We start from the raw sequence: 18,876 nt of genomic DNA on the forward strand, positions 1-18,876 counted from the left end.
TGGCCTCAGTGATGTACTGGGCTGTACACACTACCCTCTGTAGTGCCTTGCGGTCAGAGGCCGAGCAGTTGCCATACCAGGCAGTGATGCAACCAGTCACAATGCTCTCGATGGTGCAGCTGTAGAACCTTTTGAGGATCTGAGGACCCATGACAAATCTTTTCAGTCTCCTGAGGGGGAACAGGTTTTGTTGTGCCCACTTCACAGCTGTCTTGGTGTGCTTGTACCATGTTAGTTTGTTGGAGATATGGTCACAGAGGCACTTGAAGCCCCTATTAACCTGCTCCACTACAGCCCCGGCGATGACAATGGAGGCGTGCTCGATCCTCCATTTCCTGTAGTCCACAATCATCTCCTTGGTCATGTTGAGGGAGAGGTTGTTGTCATGGCACCACACTGACAGGTTTCTGACCTCCCTATAGGCTGTCTTGTCATTGTTGGTGATCAGGCCTACCACTGTTGTGTCATCGGCAAACTAAATGATGGTGTTGGAGTCGTGCCTGGCCGTGCAGTCTTGAGTGAATATGGACTACAGGAGAGGACTGAGCACGCAACCCTGAGGGGCCCCCGTGTTAAGGATCAGCATGGCGGATGTATTGTTACCTACCCTCACCACCTGGGGGCGGCCCATCAGGAAGTCCAGGATCCAGTTGCAGAGGGTGGTGTTTAGTCCCAGGGACCTTAACTTAGTGATGAGCTTTGAGGGCACTATGGTGTTGAACGCTGAGCTGTTGTCAATGAATAGCAGTCTCACATAGGTGTTCCTTTTGTCCAGGTGGGAAACGGCCGTGTGGAGTGCAATTGTGAATGCATCATCTGTGGATCTGTTAAGGAGGTATGCAAGTTGGAGTGGGTCTATGGTTTCTGGGATGATGGTGTTGATGTGAGCCATGACCAGCCTTTCAAAGCACTTACAGAGACATAAGTGCTACTGCTCGGTAGTCATTTAGGTATGCTACCTTAGTGTTTTTGGGCACAGGCACTATGGTTGTCTGCTTGAAACATGTTGGTATTACAGACTCGGACAGGGAGAGGTTGAAACTGTTGAAACTGTCAGTGAAGAAACTTGCCAGTTGGTCAGCGCATGCTCGTAGTACATGTCCTGGTAATCCGTCTGGCCCAGCGGCGTTGTGAATGTTGACCTGTTTTCAAGGCCTTACTCACATCGGCTTCGGAGAGCGTGATCAGAAAGTCATCCTGGAACAGCTGGTGCTCTCATGCATGTTTCGGTGTTACTTTCTTCGGAGCGAGTATAGTTCGCTCATCTGGTAGGCTCGTGTCACTGGGCAAATCTCGGCTGTGCTTCCCTTTCGTGGTCTAATAGTTTGCCACATCAGATGAGCATCGGAGCCGGTGTAGTACGATCGATCTGAGTCCTCTAGTGACGCTTTGCCTGTTTGATTGTTCGTCCGAGGGCATGGCGGAATTTCTTATAAGCTCCTTGAAAGTGGCAGCTCTACCCTTCAGCTCAGTGCGGATGTTGCCTGTAATCCATGGCTTCTGGTTGGGCTATGTACGTTTGGTCACCGTGGGGATGAAGTCATCAATGCACTTATTGATGAAGCCCAGTGACTGTGGTGTACTCAATGCCATCGGAAGAATCCCAGAACATATTCCAGTCTGTGATAGCAAAACAGTCCTGTAGCTTAGCATCTGTTTCATCTGACTATTTCTTTATTGACAGAGTCACTGGTGCTACCTACCTTAGTTTTTGCTTCTAAGCAGGAATCAGGAGGATGGAATTATGGTCAGTTTTGCCAAATGGAGGGTGAGGGAGAGTTTTGTATGCGTTTCTGTGTGTGGCATAAAGGTCCTCTGGAGTTTTTTTCTATCAGCATTTAACCACTGAATCTAAACAAGGCAGACCCATTCAGAGCAGGGTACCATTTGGATTTACTAAAATCCCCTCCTTTATCGTGATAAAGTGAACATGTGTCTGTTAGTTTTGGACTATTAGGACAGTCAAGGCCATTGTAAAACCGTATCCCAGTAGTTGTATCTTACTCATACCAGATTTCGTATTCCAATTAACAGATGGAGCGGGTGGAAGGGATAGAGGGATGGAGAGAGGCGAGATGTGGATGGAGAGGGGGAGGCGGGGATGGGGAGAGGTGGGATGTGGATGGAGAGAGGTGAGATGTGGATGGAGGGGGAGATGGAGGATGGGGGAGATGGAGGATGGGGAGGTGAAAAGGGGGAAGGAGAGATGGAGGATGGTGGGGGGAAAAGGGGGAAGATTGATGGATGGAGAGAGGCAATGTGGATGGATGGAGGGAGGGAGGGATGGATGGAGGGGGAGAGATGAGAGGGGGATGGGGAGAGATGGAGGGGGGATGGGGAGAGATGGATAGGGAGAGATGGAGGGGGATGGAGAAAGGGGGAGATGGAGGGGGATGGAGAGAGGGGGAGATGGAGAGGGGGATGGGTAGAGGGAGAGATTGATGGGGATGGGGAGGGAGAGAGGGGGATATGGATGGGGATGGAGATTGGGGGATGGAGAGAGATGAGGTTGGGATGGAGAGAGGGCTGAGGGGGCATATGGAGAGGGGAGGATGGGGAGAGGGAGCATTATTAATAAACTCTTGGAGACATCGGAGTTGCCATGGCGATTCAAAATGAAAGCGACAAAGTTGCACCTTTTTAGCTCTCTCTCTGTGGGCTGTATCATTAACGCCACACATACTCTCCTTTAGCAGGGACTAGACTCTATAAATACAACTACAGTTACCATGACATAGAGACTATACATACTACATCTAATAATTGTTATATTTATAATGTGCATGGAGAGAAAGTCATCGTCTCAACACCACTACCCTGGTCCTCATGGTTTTAACACTGGCCCTGTTTACTCCTCATCCACCACCCTGGTCCTCATGGCTTTAACACTGGCCCTGTTTACTCTTCATCCACCACCCTGGTCCTCATGGTTTTAACACTGGCCCTGTTTACTCCTCATCCACCACCCTGGTCCTCATGGCTTTAACACTGGCCCTGTTTACTCCTCATCCACCACCCTGGTCCTCATGGCTTTAACACTGGCCCTGTTTACTCCTCATCCACCACCCTGGTCCTCATGGTTTTAACACTGGCCCTGTTTACTCCTCATCCACCACCCTGGTCCTCATGGCTTTAACACTGGCCCTGTTTACTCCTCATCCACCACCCTGGTCCTCATGGTTTTAACACTGGCCCTGTTTACTCCTTATCCACCACCCTGGTCCTCATGGTTTTAACACTAGCCCTGTTTTACTCCTCAACCACCACCCTGGTCCTCATGGCTTTAACACTGGCCCTGTTTACTCCTCATCCACCACCCTGGTCCTCATGGCTTTAACACTAGCCCTGTTTTACTCCTCAACCACCCCCAAAATCTAATTTTTGATTTCTTCAGTCAAGATGGTCTGATAACCAGTTAATAGCTCTATGGTCTTAAAATGTTGTACATCTGTCTCCTGTATCAACGTTTGTCTGGGTTTAATTTTCCCTTACCACATGCAAATATATATTTTCAGCAGCTGGATGCATCTACACTATGCCTAAATCCTAGACCTGGTATTTCTGTTGATGTTTCAATGGTGCCAGGGTAGGATAGCTAGTCTTTAATGGGGCCAGGGTAGGATAGCTAGTCATTAATGGTGCCCGGGTAGGCTAGCTAGTCATTAATGGTGCCCAGGTAGGCTAGCTAGTTGTTAATGGAGCCAGGGTAGGATAGCTAGTCGTTAATGGGGCCAGCGTAGGATAGCTAGTCTTTAATGGGGCCAGCGTAGTATAGCTAGTTGTTAATGGAGCCAGGGTAGGATAGCTAGTCGTTAATGGGGCCAGGGTAGGATAGCTTGTCGTTAATGGGGCCAGGGTAGGATAGCTTGTCGTTAATGGGGCCAGGGTAGGATAGCTTGTCGTTAATGGAGCCAGGGAGGATAGCTTGTCGTTAATGGAGCCAGGGAGGATAGCTAGTCGTTAATGACTTCCGGCGCCGACAGAGATGGCCGCCTCGCTTCGCGTTCCTAGGAAACTATGCAGTTTTTTGTTTTTTTACGTGTTATTTCTTACATTAGTACCCCAGGTCATCGTAGGTTTCATTACATACAGTCGAGAAGAACTACTGAATATAAGATCAGCGTCAACTCACCATCAGTACGACCAAGAATATGTTTTTCGCGACGCGGATCCTGTGTTCTGCCTTACAAACAGGACAACGGAGTGGATCCCATGCAGCGACCCAAAAAAACGACTCTGAAAAAGAGGGAAACGAGGCGGTCTTCTGGTCAGACTCCGGAGACGGGCACACCGTGCACCACTCCCTAGCATTCTTCTTGCCAATGTCCAGTCTCTTGACAACAAGGTTGATGAAATCCGAGCAAGGGTAGCATTCCAGAGGGACATCAGAGACTGTAACGTTCTTTGCTTCACGGAAACGTGGCTCACTGGAGAGACGCTATCCGAGGCGGTGCAGCCAACGGGTTTCTCCACGCATCGCGCCGACAGAAACAAACATCTTTCTGGTAAGAAGAGGGGCGGGGGCGTATGCCTTATGGCTAACGTGACATGGTGTGATGAAAGAAACATACAGGAACTCAAATCCTTCTGTTCACCTGATTTAGAATTCCTCACAATCAAATGTAGACCGCATTATCTACCAAGAGAATTCTCTTCGATTATAATCACAGCCGTATATATCCCCCCCCCCCCCAAGCAGACACATCGATGGCTCTGAACGAACTTTATTTAACTCTTTGCAAACTGGAAACCATTTATCCGGAGGCTGCATTCATTGTAGCTGGGGATTTTAACAAGGCTAATCTGAAAACAAGACTCCCTAAATTTTATCAGCATATCGATTGCGCAACCAGGGGTGGAAAGACCTTGGATCATTGTTACTCTAACAATTCCGCAACGCATATAAGGCCCTGCCCCGCCCCCCTTTCGGAAAAGCTGACCACGACTCCATTTTGTTGATCCCTGCCTACAGACAGAAACTAAAACGAGGCTCCCACGCTGAGGTCTGTCCAACGCTGGTCCGACCAAGCTGACTCCACACTCCAAGACTGCTTCCATCACGTGGACTGGGACATGTTTCGTATTGCGTCAGACAACAACATTGACGAATACGCTGATTCGGTGTGCGAGTTCATTAGAACGTGCGTTGAAGATGTCGTTCCCATAGCAACGATTAAAACATTCCCTAACCAGAAACCGTGGATTGATGGCAGCATTCGCGTGAAACTGAAAGCGCGAACCACTGCTTTTAATCAGGGCAAGGTGTCTGGTAACATGACCGAATACAAACAGTGCAGCTATTCCCTCCGCAAGGCTATCAAACAAGCTAAGCGTCAGTACAGAGACAAAGTAGAATCTCAATTCAACGGCTCAGACACAAGAGGCATGTGGCAGGGTCTACAGTCAATCACGGACTACAGGAAGAAATCCAGCCCAGTCACGGACCAGGATGTCCTGCTCCCAGGCAGACTAAATTACTTTTTTGCCCGCTTTGAGGACAATACAGTGCCACTGACATGGCCTGCAACGAAAACATGCGGTCTCTCCTTCACTGCAGCCGAGGTGAGTAAGACATTTAAACGTGTTAACCCTCGCAAGGCTGCTGGCCCAGACGGCATCCCCAGCCGCGCCCTCAGAGCATGCGCAGACCAGCTGGCCGGTGTGTTTACGGACATATTCAATCAATCCCTATACCAGTCTGCTGTTCCCACATGCTTCAAGAGGGCCACCATTGTTCCTGTTCCCAAGAAAGCTAAGGTAACTGAGCTAAACGACTACCGCCCCGTAGCACTCACTTCCTTCATCATGAAGTGCTTTGAGAGACTAGTCAAGGACCATATCACCTCCACCCTACCTGACACCCTAGACCCACTCCAATTTGCTTACCGCCCAAATAGGTCCACAGACGATGCAATCTCAACCACACTGCACACTGCCCTAACCCATCTGGACAAGAGGAATACCTATGTGAGAATGCTGTTCATCGACTACAGCTCGGCATTCAACACCATAGTACCCTCCAAGCTCGTCATCAAGCTCGAGACCCTGGGTCTCGACCCCGCCCTGTGCAACTGGGTACTGGACTTCCTGACGGGCCGCCCCCAGGTGGTGAGTGTAGGCAACAACATCTCCTCCCCGCTGATCCTCAACACTGGGGCCCCACAAGGGTGCGTTCTGAGCCCTCTCCTGTACTCCCTGTTCACCCACGACTGCGTGGCCACGCACGCCTCCAACTCAATCATCAAGTTTGCGGACGACACAACAGTGGTAGGCTTGATTACCAACAACGACGAGACGGCCTACAGGGAGGAGGTGAGGGCCCTCGGAGTGTGGTGTCAGGAAAATAACCTCACACTCAACGTCAACAAAACTAAGGAGATGATTGTGGACTTCAGGAAACAGCAGAGGGAACACCCCCCTATCCACATCGATGGAACAGTAGTGGAGAGGGTAGCAAGTTTTAAGTTCCTCGGCATACACATCACAGACAAACTGAATTGGTCCACTCACACAGACAGCATTGTGAAGAAGGCGCAGCAGCGCCTCTTCAACCTCAGGAGGCTGAAGAAATTCGGCTTGTCACCAAAAGCACTCACAAACTTCTACAGATGCACAATCGAGAGCATCCTGGCGGGCTGTATCACCGCCTGGTACGGCAACTGCTCCGCCCTCAACCGTAAGGCTCTCCAAAGGGTAGTGAGGTCTGCACAACGCATCACCGGGGGCAAACTACCTGCCCTCCAGGACACCTACACCACCCGATGTTACAGGAAGGCCATAAAGATCATCAAGGACATCAACCACCCGAGCCACTGCCTGTTCACCCCGCTATCATCCAGAAGGCGAGGTCAGTACAGATGCATCAAAGCTGGGACCGAGAGACTGAGAAACAGCTTCTATCTCAAGGACATCAGACTGTTAAACAGCCACCACTAACATTGAGTGGCTGCTGCCAACACACTGACGCTGACTCAACTCCAGCCACTTTAATAATGGGAATTGATGGGAAATGATGTAAATATATCACTAGCCACTTTAAACAATGCTACCTTATATAATGTTACTTAACCTACATTATTCATCTCATATGCATACGTATATACTGTACTCTATATCGACTGTATCCTTATGTAATACATGTATCACTAGCCACTTTAACTATGCCACTTTGTTTACATACTCATCTCATATGTATATACTGTACTCGATACCATCTACTGTATCTTGCCTATGCTGCTCTGTACCATCACTCATTCATATATCCTTATGTACATATTCTTTATCCCCTTACACTGTGTATAAGACAGTAGTTTTGGAATTGTTAGTTAGATTACTTGTTGGTTATTACTGCATTGTCGGAACTAGAAGCACAAGCATTTCGCTACACTCGCATTAACATCTGCTAACCATGTGTATGTGACAAATAAAATTTGATTTGATTTGATTTAATGGGGCCAGGGTAGGATAGCTAGTCTTTTATACACTACTGTATTTTCTTCCCTATACCTTCTATATTGTAACTGTTCTGATTCCAGAAGCATTTGCTGTTTGCACTTTCTTGGTTCCCTGTTCCACCATTGTTGCCCAATCTAAACAAGGCAAAGTCCCATTCAGGGAGTAGGGTACATGTGTGCGTGTGGCCCAGGTAGATGTTGTCTAGAATTCCAGCATTGAGGTGTGGCAATTAACCACAGGTCTGTGTGTGTGTAATTGATTCATTATCAATCGAAGGCTGGCAATATAAGCCCCACACTGGCCCAGCACACATAGTCAAACATGCACTTATCACATCTCTGCCTTAGTATCCGTAAGCGGCTTTAGCTAAAGCGAGTGTCTCCCCTTTGCTCTGTCTGAGAGAGAAAGAGGAAATTAGTTCTGGAATTGGAGTAGAGCAATTGTATCTAATATTAGATCAGCCTTTTGTTCCTGTTCTAGAGTCTTCTCCCCTGAAGGGAGGCACTGGTAGAGGTGTGGTATGGGTGATGCAGTTCTGACTACCCAATGAGGTGTTGGGTTTTCATGGGTGATAAGGTGATGGACTGCACACACCATGCTCACACACATACAATAGACTAGATGGACATGTTGTACACACACCTAGGCCTGCTTTCACACAGACCCAGACCTGTCAATCAGTCAGGGCAGTGTGGGGAGACACGACATCCCAACGGCTCACCCTGTGTCCATGGAGACGCCTCTCTGTCACTGCCATAAAAAGAAAATCCTAGAAGCAACACTTAGTTGTGACAACTGAACCAACACAAACAACTTTTCAAAGCACCCTATTATCTTGTTTCTGTGTGCGATGTGAATAGTGGGAATATTCGCTGTTCGATGCTCTCTAGTGTGATGTTTATTCAGCTACAGCAATGATGTCTGTTAACTGACCCGGCTACAGCAATATGGATTTGTATTGATAGACTTTGGGTCTCTCGCTGTGTGTGTGTGTGTGTGTGCGTGTGTTGAAAACGTAACTCAAGGCCATGCACCGACTCATGGGGAAATCAAAATGATATGTAAATAATCACACTTTAGGCAAACAAACACATTTCTCTCTCTCTCTCAGATGATGGGGAAGACAGACGATGACAACTACACCCTGGATGACATGTTTGTTTCCAGCGTGGCTCAGAGAGAGGGCGAGGGGCGGGACGAGGAGAGGATGAGGAGCAGAGCCATAGCGGAGCACAGGCGACTGGCCGTTACCATGGAGAAATGCCATCACTGCTTCAGCAACCCCGAGCTCCAGAAACACCTGCTCATCGCCATAGGAACCAAGGTGAGAAAGTAGGGAAGGAGAGTTTGGCCCATTGGGATTTGTGGTGTCAGATCGGGGTGTCTGTTTTTTGACTGGGTGTGTGTTTTTTGACTGGTGTGTGTGTCTCCGCAGGTGTATCTGAGCCTGCCTGGGGGTGTGTCTCTGACAGAGGGTCACTGTCTGATCACTCCATTGCAACACCACTGCTCTGCCACTGGATTGGATGAGGACGTGTGGACCGAGATCCAGGTCAGCCAATCAAAAACTCTACTACAGCCTAGACATGCCCTCCCACCTTTCCGACTTTCACTGATTGGTCTAGAAGGCAGAGATTGGGAGTTTGTGTGACGTTGTGTGTTTGTCCTGTGTGCAGGTGTTCCGCAGGGCGCTGGTGCAGATGTTTGAGTCTCAGGATCAGGACTGTGTGTTTATGGAGACCCACATGAACCCAAAGAGACGCCAGCACATGGTCCTGGAGTGTATCCCTCTACCCAGAGAACTGGGAGACATGGCTCCTATCTACTTTAAGGTGTGTATGTGTGTCTTCCTATAGAAACCATCTATAGAATAGAAGAGCTGTCTGGGTTAATACTGCGTGTGTCCTACAGAAAGCCATCATGGAATGTGATGAGGAGTGGGCAATGAATAAGAAGGTAGTGGATCTCTCCTCCAAAGACATCCGCCACGCTGTGAGTTATACCTCCATCTTCTCGTTCCTTCTTCCTCACTCCTGAAATGTTTTTCATCCCCCCCCCCCGTCTGTTCCTCCCTTCCTGCATGCCTCCCTCCCTCTACCAAGCTCCAGGACCAGGTGCCTGTCCCAGCCCCTGAGAGAGGGTTTCTAGAGGCGTGTATTCTGTGAGTGTGTTTGACGGTGTGTTCTCTCTGTGCCAGGTGCCGCGGGGTCTTCCATATTTCTCAGTAGACTTTGGTCTTCAGGGGGGCTTTGCTCACGTCATTGAAAACGAACACAAGTTCCCCCACTACTTTGGCAAGGTCAGTGAACTACAACCTCTATGGGGTGCTTTTACTCTCCACTGTGTCACTCTAAACCTTCTCCCTCCTTTCCCCATCCTTCTCCTCTTCCCTCCTCTCCTTCTCTCCCGCTCCTCCTCTCCCCTCTTCAGGAGATTGTTGGGGGGATGTTGGACGTGGAGCCGAGGATATGGAGGAAGTCCATCAGAGAGAACTTTGACGACCAGCGGAAGAAAGTCCTTGAGTTCTCCCAGTGGTGGAAACCCTTCGACTGCACCAAGACGGACAGCTGAACCAACCAACCAACACATCTCAATAAACCCCTAGCCCCTGAAAATATATAGTAGATGTAACTGCAAGCCATATGGCGTTAGCCCCCTTCTGCGTTAGCCCCTTGTCTTCTGAGACTATGACTCTGTCTGCTTTATAATCCTCTGATCCTGTCAACACATTGTTTTACTCTGAGATTATTCTGATGAAATACGTGCAGAAGGCCATAAAATAACTATTTTAAAAGCTGATGTACAATTGTTGTGTATGTTGGGATACGTTGTTTTACTATCTTAAAAATAAATGAATATGATGCTTTCTGTTCTTTTACTTTTGTCTTTTAGCAGACACTCTTATAAAGAGACACTTAAAATTAGTGTATTCATCTTCAAATATCTATCAATTAGTGTATTCATCTTCAAATATCTATCAATTAGTGTATTCATCTTCAAATATCTATCAATTAGTGTATTCATCTTCAAATATCTATCAATTAGTGCATTCACCTTCAAACATCTGTCAATTAGTGTATTCATCTTCAAATATCTGTCAATTAGTGCATTCACCATCAAATATCTGTCAATTAGTGTATTCATCTTCAAATATCTGTCAATTAGTGCATTCACCATCATATCTATCAATTAGTGTATTCATCTTCAAATATCTGTCAATTAGTGCATTCATCTTCAAATATCTGTCAATTAGTGCATTCACCATCATATCTATCAATTAGTGTATTCATCTTCAAATATCTGTCAATTAGTGCATTCATCTTCAAATATCTAGGGGAGACAACCATATATCACAATCGTAGCAAGTACATTTTCCCCTCAAAGTACAGTAGTTATCAACCAAGTCAGTTTTAGTAGAACAAGTGTAGGTTCATTTTAATTTACTGCTTTGTCATTAGGTAACTTGTAAACACCTAAAACAGCCCCACACACACACTTTTACTCGTGGCTAAACAGCAAACCTGAACCAGCAGCTGCTTTCATCATTCAGACACTAGATTGTTCCTGACATGAGTTAACCACTACAATGGCTCTTATTACTGTCCCCTGGAAGACCTCTCTCCTCCCTATCCTGTTATTTAAGTTATTTAACTCTCTCTCCTCTCTCCATCTTTCTCTTATCACTCATCTCCACTCCTGTGTGTATCAGTGGTATGTCTCTGTCTGTGTGTGTTCTAGACAGTAAATGGTCATCAGTAATGGTGTTATAGTGGTGATGAGTGATCTGTGATTATGTCCACTTAGATGGACCTGGGACAGATTCACAGCCAAGCTCCACTCTACTGTCCTCTTCCTGCTGACGCATTCTATCTGTCTCCCTCACACCCAGCCATCCACACACCGTCAGCCAATATCCCGTGACTAACCCTACCACTTCTGATTAACTGTGTCGTTTATCACAGTATGGTTCAGACAAGTGCTCTACTTGGTTTTACAGTTTTACACACAGGGTAGAGCAGACTGTTAGTCCTACAGGGTCTGTATGGCTGCGTTTAGACAGACAGCCCAATTCTGATATTTTATTCATGAATTGGCCCTTTTTTTACCAATCAGATCTTAAAAAGATCATTTAGACCAGTTAGTGGGGGGAAAAATCAAATGGGCTGCCTGTCTAAATGCAGCCTACGTTTTGTTCGGATATACAAGCCTACAGTCAGTTGGAACTAGATCAGACAAGGGGGAGGTGAGTGTATCTCTGAATGACTTGAGGCACCTGTGTGACTCAACGGTAGGCACCTCGGAGCCACTTCATGCACCATCTCTGCTAGCGCTGCTAATTTCATGTGACTGACCGATTTATGTTACCTTTGGGTGTGTGAGTGTCTCTGACTGACATTAACATCGTTTGTGTTTTATTCTGTCTGTGGTATTTAGGTGCATTGTGATGTCTGGGCAGTCTCTTGCTCAACAGCTCTAGAAAAAGCATACCCTAAGGCAATTACAACAATTACCTTCTGAAGATTCAGTTTGTCGAAATGGGCTTTTATGGATAACATGGATAACACACACAACGCAATCTAAATAATGGCTTTCAAATTGAAGCTGGGTTTTCGGTAATGTCAACTGAAGGGACGAGGCTTCATACTGTAGGCTATGTTGCCTTTCAGTAATAACAAGCATTGCGTAAGCACTATTGTTGTCTTTGTGTAACATTTAATTATAATCTTCAATAAACCTAATGATTTGTTAAAGGTATTATACAATCGACCCATCTTCGGAGCGCACACACAGCCAAGGATTTCCCTTGCTTTTAATCTCCAGAGAGTTATGGTTAAATTGTTGCTGCAGATTTATTAAATATCCTTCTGGCAGAGTTATTGATTTATCGTCTTATGGTGATTGAGGTTGTGTAGCTAGATAAGTGAGTGGGGATGGGGAGGGACTGAACATACACTACATGAACAAAACTATGTGGACACCTGCTCGTAAAAAAATCTCATTACAAAATCATTCATTAATCAAATTTTATTTGTCACAAACACATGGTTAGCAGATGTTAATGCGAGTGTAGCAAAATGCTTATGCTTCTAGTTCCGACAATGCAGTAATAACCAACGAGTAATCTAACCTAACAATTTCACAACTACTACCTTATACACACAAGTGTAAAGGGATGAAGAATATGTACGTAAAAATATATGAATGAGTGATGGTACAGAACGGCATATGCAAGATACAGTAGATGGTATAGAGTACAGTATATACATAAGAGATGAGTAATCTAGGGTACTGTATATAAACAGAAAGTGGCATAGTTTCAAAGTGGCTAGTGATACATGTATTACTAGCCATATGGAGTCTGTCCCTCCTTTGCTGCTTTAACAGCCTCCACTCTTCTGAGGAGGCTTTCCACTAGATGTTGGAACATTGCTGCGAGGACTTGCTTCCATTTAGCCATGAGAGCAGTAGTGAGGTTGGGCACTGATGTTGGGTGATTAGGCCTGGCTCGCAGTCGGCGGTTCAATTCATCCCAAAGGTTTTGCATGGGGTTGAGGTCAGGGCTCTGTGCAGGCCAGTCAAGTTCTTCCCCACAGATCTCGACAAACCATTTCTGTATGGACCTCGCTTTGTGCACAGGGGCATAGTCATGCTGAAAAAGGAAAGGGCCTTCTCCAAACTGTTGCCACAAAGTTGGAAGCAGAGAATCGTCTAGAATGATATTGTATGCTGTAGCATGAAGATTTCCCTTCACTGGAACAAAGCTCCTAGCCCAGACCATGAAAAACAGCCCCAGATGATTATTCTGTCTCCACCAAACTTTACAGTTGGCACTATGCATTCGGGCAGGTAGTGTTTTCCTGGTATCTTTCAAACCCAGATTTGTCCGTTGGATTGCCAGATGGTGAAGCGTGATTCATCACTCCAGAGAACACGTTTCCACTGCTCCAGAGTCCAATGGCGGCGAGCTTTACACCACTCCAGCTAACGCTTGGCATTGTGCAAGCTTGGCCATGTAAACCCATTTCATAAAGCTCCTGACGAACAGTTCTTGTCGTGACTTTGTTTCCAAATGTAGTTTGGAACTTGGCGGTGAGTGTTGCAACTGAGGACAGACGATTTTCACATGTTAGACGCTGCGGCACTCGGCGGTCCCATTCTGTGAGCTTGTGATTCACAATAACAGCACTTACAGCTGACCGGGGCAGCTCTAGCAGGGCAGACAGGTGGCATCCTATGACGGTGTCACATTGAAAGTCACAGCTCTTCAGTAAGACCATTCTACTGCTAATGTTTGTCTATGGAGATCACATGGCCGTGTGCTCAATGTTATATACCTGTCAGCAACGGGTGTGACTGAAATAGCCAAATCCACTCATTTGATGGGGTTGCCACAAACTTTTGTGTATATAGTGTATTTCAATGTAAACTATTTGTGTCAGGGCACACTGCTTTGGCAAAGAAAAAACTATTAAGAATCTGTCACGTCCTGACCATAGAGAGTCCTTATTTTCTATGGTGGAGTAGGTCAGGGCGTGACTGGGGGGTTAGTCTAGTTTATTTCAATGTGGGTGTTCTAGTTTTCATGTTTCTATGTTGATTTGTATGATTCCCAATTAGAGGCAGCTGGTAATCGTTGTCTGTAATTGGGGATCATATTTAAGTAGTGTTTGTTCCCACCTGTGTTTGTGGGATATTGTATTTTGAGTAAGTGTATGTAGCACCTCTGTATAGTCACGGTTCGTTGTTCGTTTATTGTTTTTGTTAAGTTTCATTATTAATAAATGATGTGGAACTCAACATTCGCCGCGCCTTGGTCCGTTTCAACAAACGAACGTGACAGAATCGCACATCCAGGAAAATGACCGCTGTGCATGTAAAGATGTTTTGCATCCTATGGTTGTCTGTGCCTCTCTCTCTCTGTGTCTGTCTGTCTGACATGTGCATGCTTGTATGTCTGTCTATGTGTATGCAGTGTGTGTTTATCCAGGGCGTATGTATGCACAATCCTGGTAGTGTGTTTTCTTCTGTTTTTGTGTCTCAGGCCGCAGGCTGGGGGTCAGGCACGTGGGCAGAGAAGAGGTCAAGGTCACTGAAGCGATAAATGATCGACATGAATGCTGCCCTGTTGTCCGCTGTAGCTCGCCGATTGGAATTAGCCTAATAACTTCAGTTCCATTCATCATGTGTTTACTATTGTGACAGAGAGCTGGTTCTTATAGGAGGGGAGGCTGTATGACTCTAGTGGTGTACTATATCATAGTCTAGCCGACTAGAACCAAGTCTACCTTAAGTTGTTTTATCTCAATTACCTTGAGTAAAGTAAGAAGTACATGATTTACAACTGTCAGTATTCAGTTGATTATGGCAAATTGGTCTAGGATACAAACACACAGAATATGTTCTGCTGGCATTGCACAGTGGGGCCAGATGGTTTAGTGTGTGGCATGTAAAAAATAACGGATAAAATCACATGCAAACACTCAGCCTATTTGATTTGTAGGTTATGTCTTGGTGTCTCATGCAGTTGCTTGTAGTAGTAGTCTAGTGTCTCCTCCGTCAGTATCTGCGACATACATTAGCATAGCTCTAGACTAAAGTCTCCCTCTCATATGGATGGTAGGAGGGGCAGGGTTAAATCTGATTGGCTGTGGCGGATGGAGGTAGTGTAGAATAGTGATGCTGTAGAGCTTGAGCAGAGTGGACAGATATAACTCCACCAGGCAGCGGATCGAGCTGATGTTTGACTGCGCGAGCATCTCTCGGTATCTTCCGATCCTCAGTTCCGAACCTGGACACACCGTTTCCCGCCCACCGGAGAGGAATACAGCCAGCCAACTGCAGGGATGAAAGGATGAGCAGTTCACACAGACAGAGTCAGAAAGCCGTGAAGCCGCAAATGACTTGATAGTAGAGGTGCGCAGCAGGCAAAATACTTCCACCGTGGATTTCAAAGGGAAAACAAAAAGGACAACCGTTAAAACCGTTAGACATGAGATTCAGCTGGTGAACCTAGTCCCTATCTGGACGTCGCGATATTTGTTTGTTCTCTAAATGCTCGCGTGCCGTTAGTGTCGCTCTTAACCGGCGCGCGCGCCTCCCAATCTTTCCCACGCAAGTGAATCTGATGAGTCCCCGTAGCCGCGTGTTGTTTCGTCGCCGCACGCGTACGCGCCCGGACTTCTCGCGCTTAGCAGCAGAAGCATGTCCTCGCGCAAGATCTCGTCGGAGTCGTTCAGCTCGATGGGCTCGGAGTGCCTGGAGAGCCCTGGAGATGATGGCGACTCCTGCCCATTTTCACGCATCTGGAACGGCAAGAGCCCCGTGGAGAAGCTCGCGTGCCCGTTCGAGGACGCACAGGGACCCAAACGGGCGACAAGACGGAAGCGCGTGAACCTGGACTCGCTCGGGGAGAGCTTGAGGAGGTTAACGTCGCCCACGGTAGGATTCAGTAACAAAAACAGCAGATTTTCTCCGGTATTTCTCTCTCCCCTCGGCATGCATCACCTGCGTGATTACACAAGGGCCAGCACCCTAGAGATGACTGTTAGAATAACGAGAGAGAGAATAATGGGTAGTAGGTATGCCTATTCTATATCACTCCTTACTGGGTGATGAGGTTGTTCTGGTGAGTGTACTGAAGGCAGACTGTTTACAGTGTGTAGTTTAGCTGATTCCCTCAAGCCTCCTCTCCCCCATCTGCACTGACATGAAAGAAGTGGACAGGTGAAATAAATGACCTGGTAGGGAGGGCTCCAGCTTACTGCACCATTAATCTGTGTTTTCAGAACAGTGTAGGTTACGGAATAGAAACTAGGAAAGAAGCTACATATTAAAGATGCATTTGATGATTGTTGTGATAAAGATATCCTGGTCTAATACAAGACTCCTTTTTTATTCCCTTGGTCCAAGGGAAGTGCTTAACTTGCTACTCCCTGGCCAAAAGCAGAGCGACCAGAGCCTGCTTTGAAATGTAAAGCTTTATGATACCTGATTCTGTCAGAATCCCCCCCCCACACACACACACACTGCAATCATGGTGACCCAATCGTACAAGAGCAAGGCAAGGAGTGGACCCCTCCTTAGCGACCAGTCAGCCATGACCGGGAGAACAGAGCATGTACTTGGTGTTCGCTTCACGGTCCTGATACTATCAACCAGGCCAGTCACGGTGACCCAGAACAGAGGACACACACACAGCGTCTTCACACGGAGATGGGCATACCCTCCCCCTGTCTCCACACATTATACTGCTTGAGGAGAGATGAGAACTGCTTGAGGAGAGAGAAAAAGGAGAGATGAGAACTGCTTGAGGTGAGAGAAGAACTGCTTGAGGAGAGAGGAGGAGAGAGAACTGCTTGAGGAGAGAGGAGGAGAGAGAACTGCTTGAGGAGAGAGAAAGAGGAGAGATGAGAACTGCTTGAGGAGAGAGGAGGAGAGAGAACTGCTTGAGGAGAGAGAAAGAGGAGAGATGAGAACTGCTTGAGGAGAGAGGAGGAGAGAGAACTGCTTGAGGAGAGAGAAAGAGGAGAGATGAGAACTGCTTGAGGAGAGAGGAGGAGAGAGAACTGCTTGAGGAGAGAGGAGGAGAGAGAACTGCTTGAGGAGAGAGAAAGAGGAGAGATGAGAACTGCTTGAGGAGAGAGGAGGAGAGAGAACTGCTTGAGGAGAGAGAAAGAGGAGAGATGAGAACTGCTTGAGGAGAGAGGAGGAGAGAGAACTGCTTGAGGAGGGAGGAGGAGAGAGAACTGCTTGAGGAGAGAGAAAGAGGAGAGATGAGAACTGCTTGAGGAGAGAGGAGGAGAGAGAACTGCTTGAGGAGAGAGAAAGAGGAGAGATGAGAACTGCTTGAGGAGAGAGGAGGAGAGAGAACTGCTTGAGGAGAGAGAAAGAGGAGAGATGAGAACTGCTTGAGGAGAGAGGAGGAGAGAGAACTGCTTGAGGAGAGAGAAAGAGGAGAGATGAGAACTGCTTGAGGAGAGAGGAGGAGAGAGAACTGCTTGAGGAGAGAGGAGGAGAGAGAACTGCTTGAGGAGAGAGGAGGAGAGAGAACTGCTTGAGGAGAGAGGAGGAGAGAGAACTGCTTGAGGAGAGAGGAGGAGAGAGAACTGCTTGAAGAGGTAGGATACAGGAGAAAGGCATATGAAGGATACATATGATGGAGGGAGGGGAGAGAGGAAAGGAGGGCAGAGGAAGGATACAGATGAGGGGAGAGAGAAAAGGAGGGCAGAGGGAGGATACAGATGAGGGGAGAGAGGAAAGGAGGGCAGAGGAAGGATACAGATGAGGGGAGAGAGGAAAGGAGGGGAGAGGAAGGATACAGATGAGGGGAGAGAGGAAGGGAGGGCATATGAAGGATACAGATGAGGGGAGAGAGGAAAGGAGGGCATATGAAGGATACAGATGAGGGGAGAGAGGAAAGGAGGGCAGAGGAAGGATACAGATGAGGGGAGAGAGGAAAAGAGGGCATATGAAGGATACAGATGAGGGGAAAGAGGAAAGGAGGGCAGAGGAAGGATACAGATTATGGAGGGGAGAGAGGAAAGGAGGGCAGAGGAAGGATACAGATGAGGGGAGAGAGGAAAGGAGGGCATATGAAGGATACAGATGAGGGGAAAGAGGAAAGGAGGGCAGAGGAAGGATACAGATGAGGGGAGAGAGGAAAGGAGGGCAGAGGAAGGATACAGATTATGGAGGGGAGAGAGGAAAGGAGGGCAGAGGAAGGATACAGATGAGGGAGGGAGGGGAGAGAGGAAAGAAGGGCAGAGGAAGGATGCAGATGAGGGAGGGAGGGAGGGAGGGGAGAGGGAGGTTACAGATGAGGGGAGAGAGGAAAGGAGGGCAGAGGAAGGATACAGATTATGGAGGGAGGGGAGAGAGGAAAGGAGGGCAGAGGAAGGATACAGATGATAGAGGGAGGAAAGGAGGGCAGAGGAAGGATACAGATTATGGAGGGAGGAAAGGAGGGCAGAGGAAGGATACAGATGATAGGGGGAGGAAAGGAGGGCAGAGGAAAGATACAGATTATGGAGGGAGGAAAGGAGGGCAGAGGAAGGATACAGATTATGGAGGGAGGAAAGGAGGGCAGAGGAAGGATACAGATTATGGAGGGAGGAAAGGAGGGCAGAGGAAGGATACAGATTATGGAGGGAGGAAAGGAGGGCAGAGGAAGGATACAGATGAGGGAGGGAGGAAAGGAGGGCAGAGGAAGGATACAGATGAGGGAGGGAGGAAAGGAGGGCAGAGGAAGGATACAGAATATGGAGGGAGGAAAGGAGGGCAGAGGAAGGATACAGATGAGGGAGAGAGGAAAGGAGGGCAGAGGAAGGATACAGATGATGGAGGGGGGAGAGAAGAAAGGAGAGAGTAAAACTAATAACACAAATTAACACATTTTTCATTGTGTGTGTGTCAGTGTGTGTT

At 47.4% G+C, this 18,876-nt stretch overlaps 2 protein-coding genes across 2 annotated transcripts in view; both read left to right on the plus strand.

Moving 5' to 3' along the window:
* The window catches only part of cwf19l2 (CWF19 like cell cycle control factor 2), a 39,285-nt gene extending 28,963 nt beyond the window's left edge, over nucleotides 1-10,322 (plus strand). The window contains exons 14-19 of the mRNA XM_036965014.1: nucleotides 8,567-8,779; nucleotides 8,891-9,007; nucleotides 9,132-9,287; nucleotides 9,367-9,447; nucleotides 9,653-9,754; nucleotides 9,886-10,322. Coding sequence (XP_036820909.1) covers nucleotides 8,567-8,779; nucleotides 8,891-9,007; nucleotides 9,132-9,287; nucleotides 9,367-9,447; nucleotides 9,653-9,754; nucleotides 9,886-10,026 — 810 coding nt within the window. The 3' untranslated portion in view covers nucleotides 10,027-10,322. The remainder of the gene's footprint in view (nucleotides 1-8,566; nucleotides 8,780-8,890; nucleotides 9,008-9,131; nucleotides 9,288-9,366; nucleotides 9,448-9,652; nucleotides 9,755-9,885) is intronic.
* Nucleotides 10,323-15,148: 4,826 nt separating this feature from the next.
* The window catches only part of gucy1a2 (guanylate cyclase 1, soluble, alpha 2), a 96,412-nt gene continuing 92,684 nt past the window's right edge, over nucleotides 15,149-18,876 (plus strand). Inside the window, exon 1 of the mRNA XM_036965275.1 lies at nucleotides 15,149-15,894. Within this exon, the coding sequence (XP_036821170.1) occupies nucleotides 15,658-15,894 (237 nt within the window). The 5' untranslated portion in view covers nucleotides 15,149-15,657. The remainder of the gene's footprint in view (nucleotides 15,895-18,876) is intronic.

This window comes from Oncorhynchus mykiss, chromosome 27 (genome assembly GCF_013265735.2).
Source record: "Oncorhynchus mykiss isolate Arlee chromosome 27, USDA_OmykA_1.1, whole genome shotgun sequence".
Taxonomy (NCBI): Eukaryota; Metazoa; Chordata; class Actinopteri; order Salmoniformes; family Salmonidae; genus Oncorhynchus; species Oncorhynchus mykiss.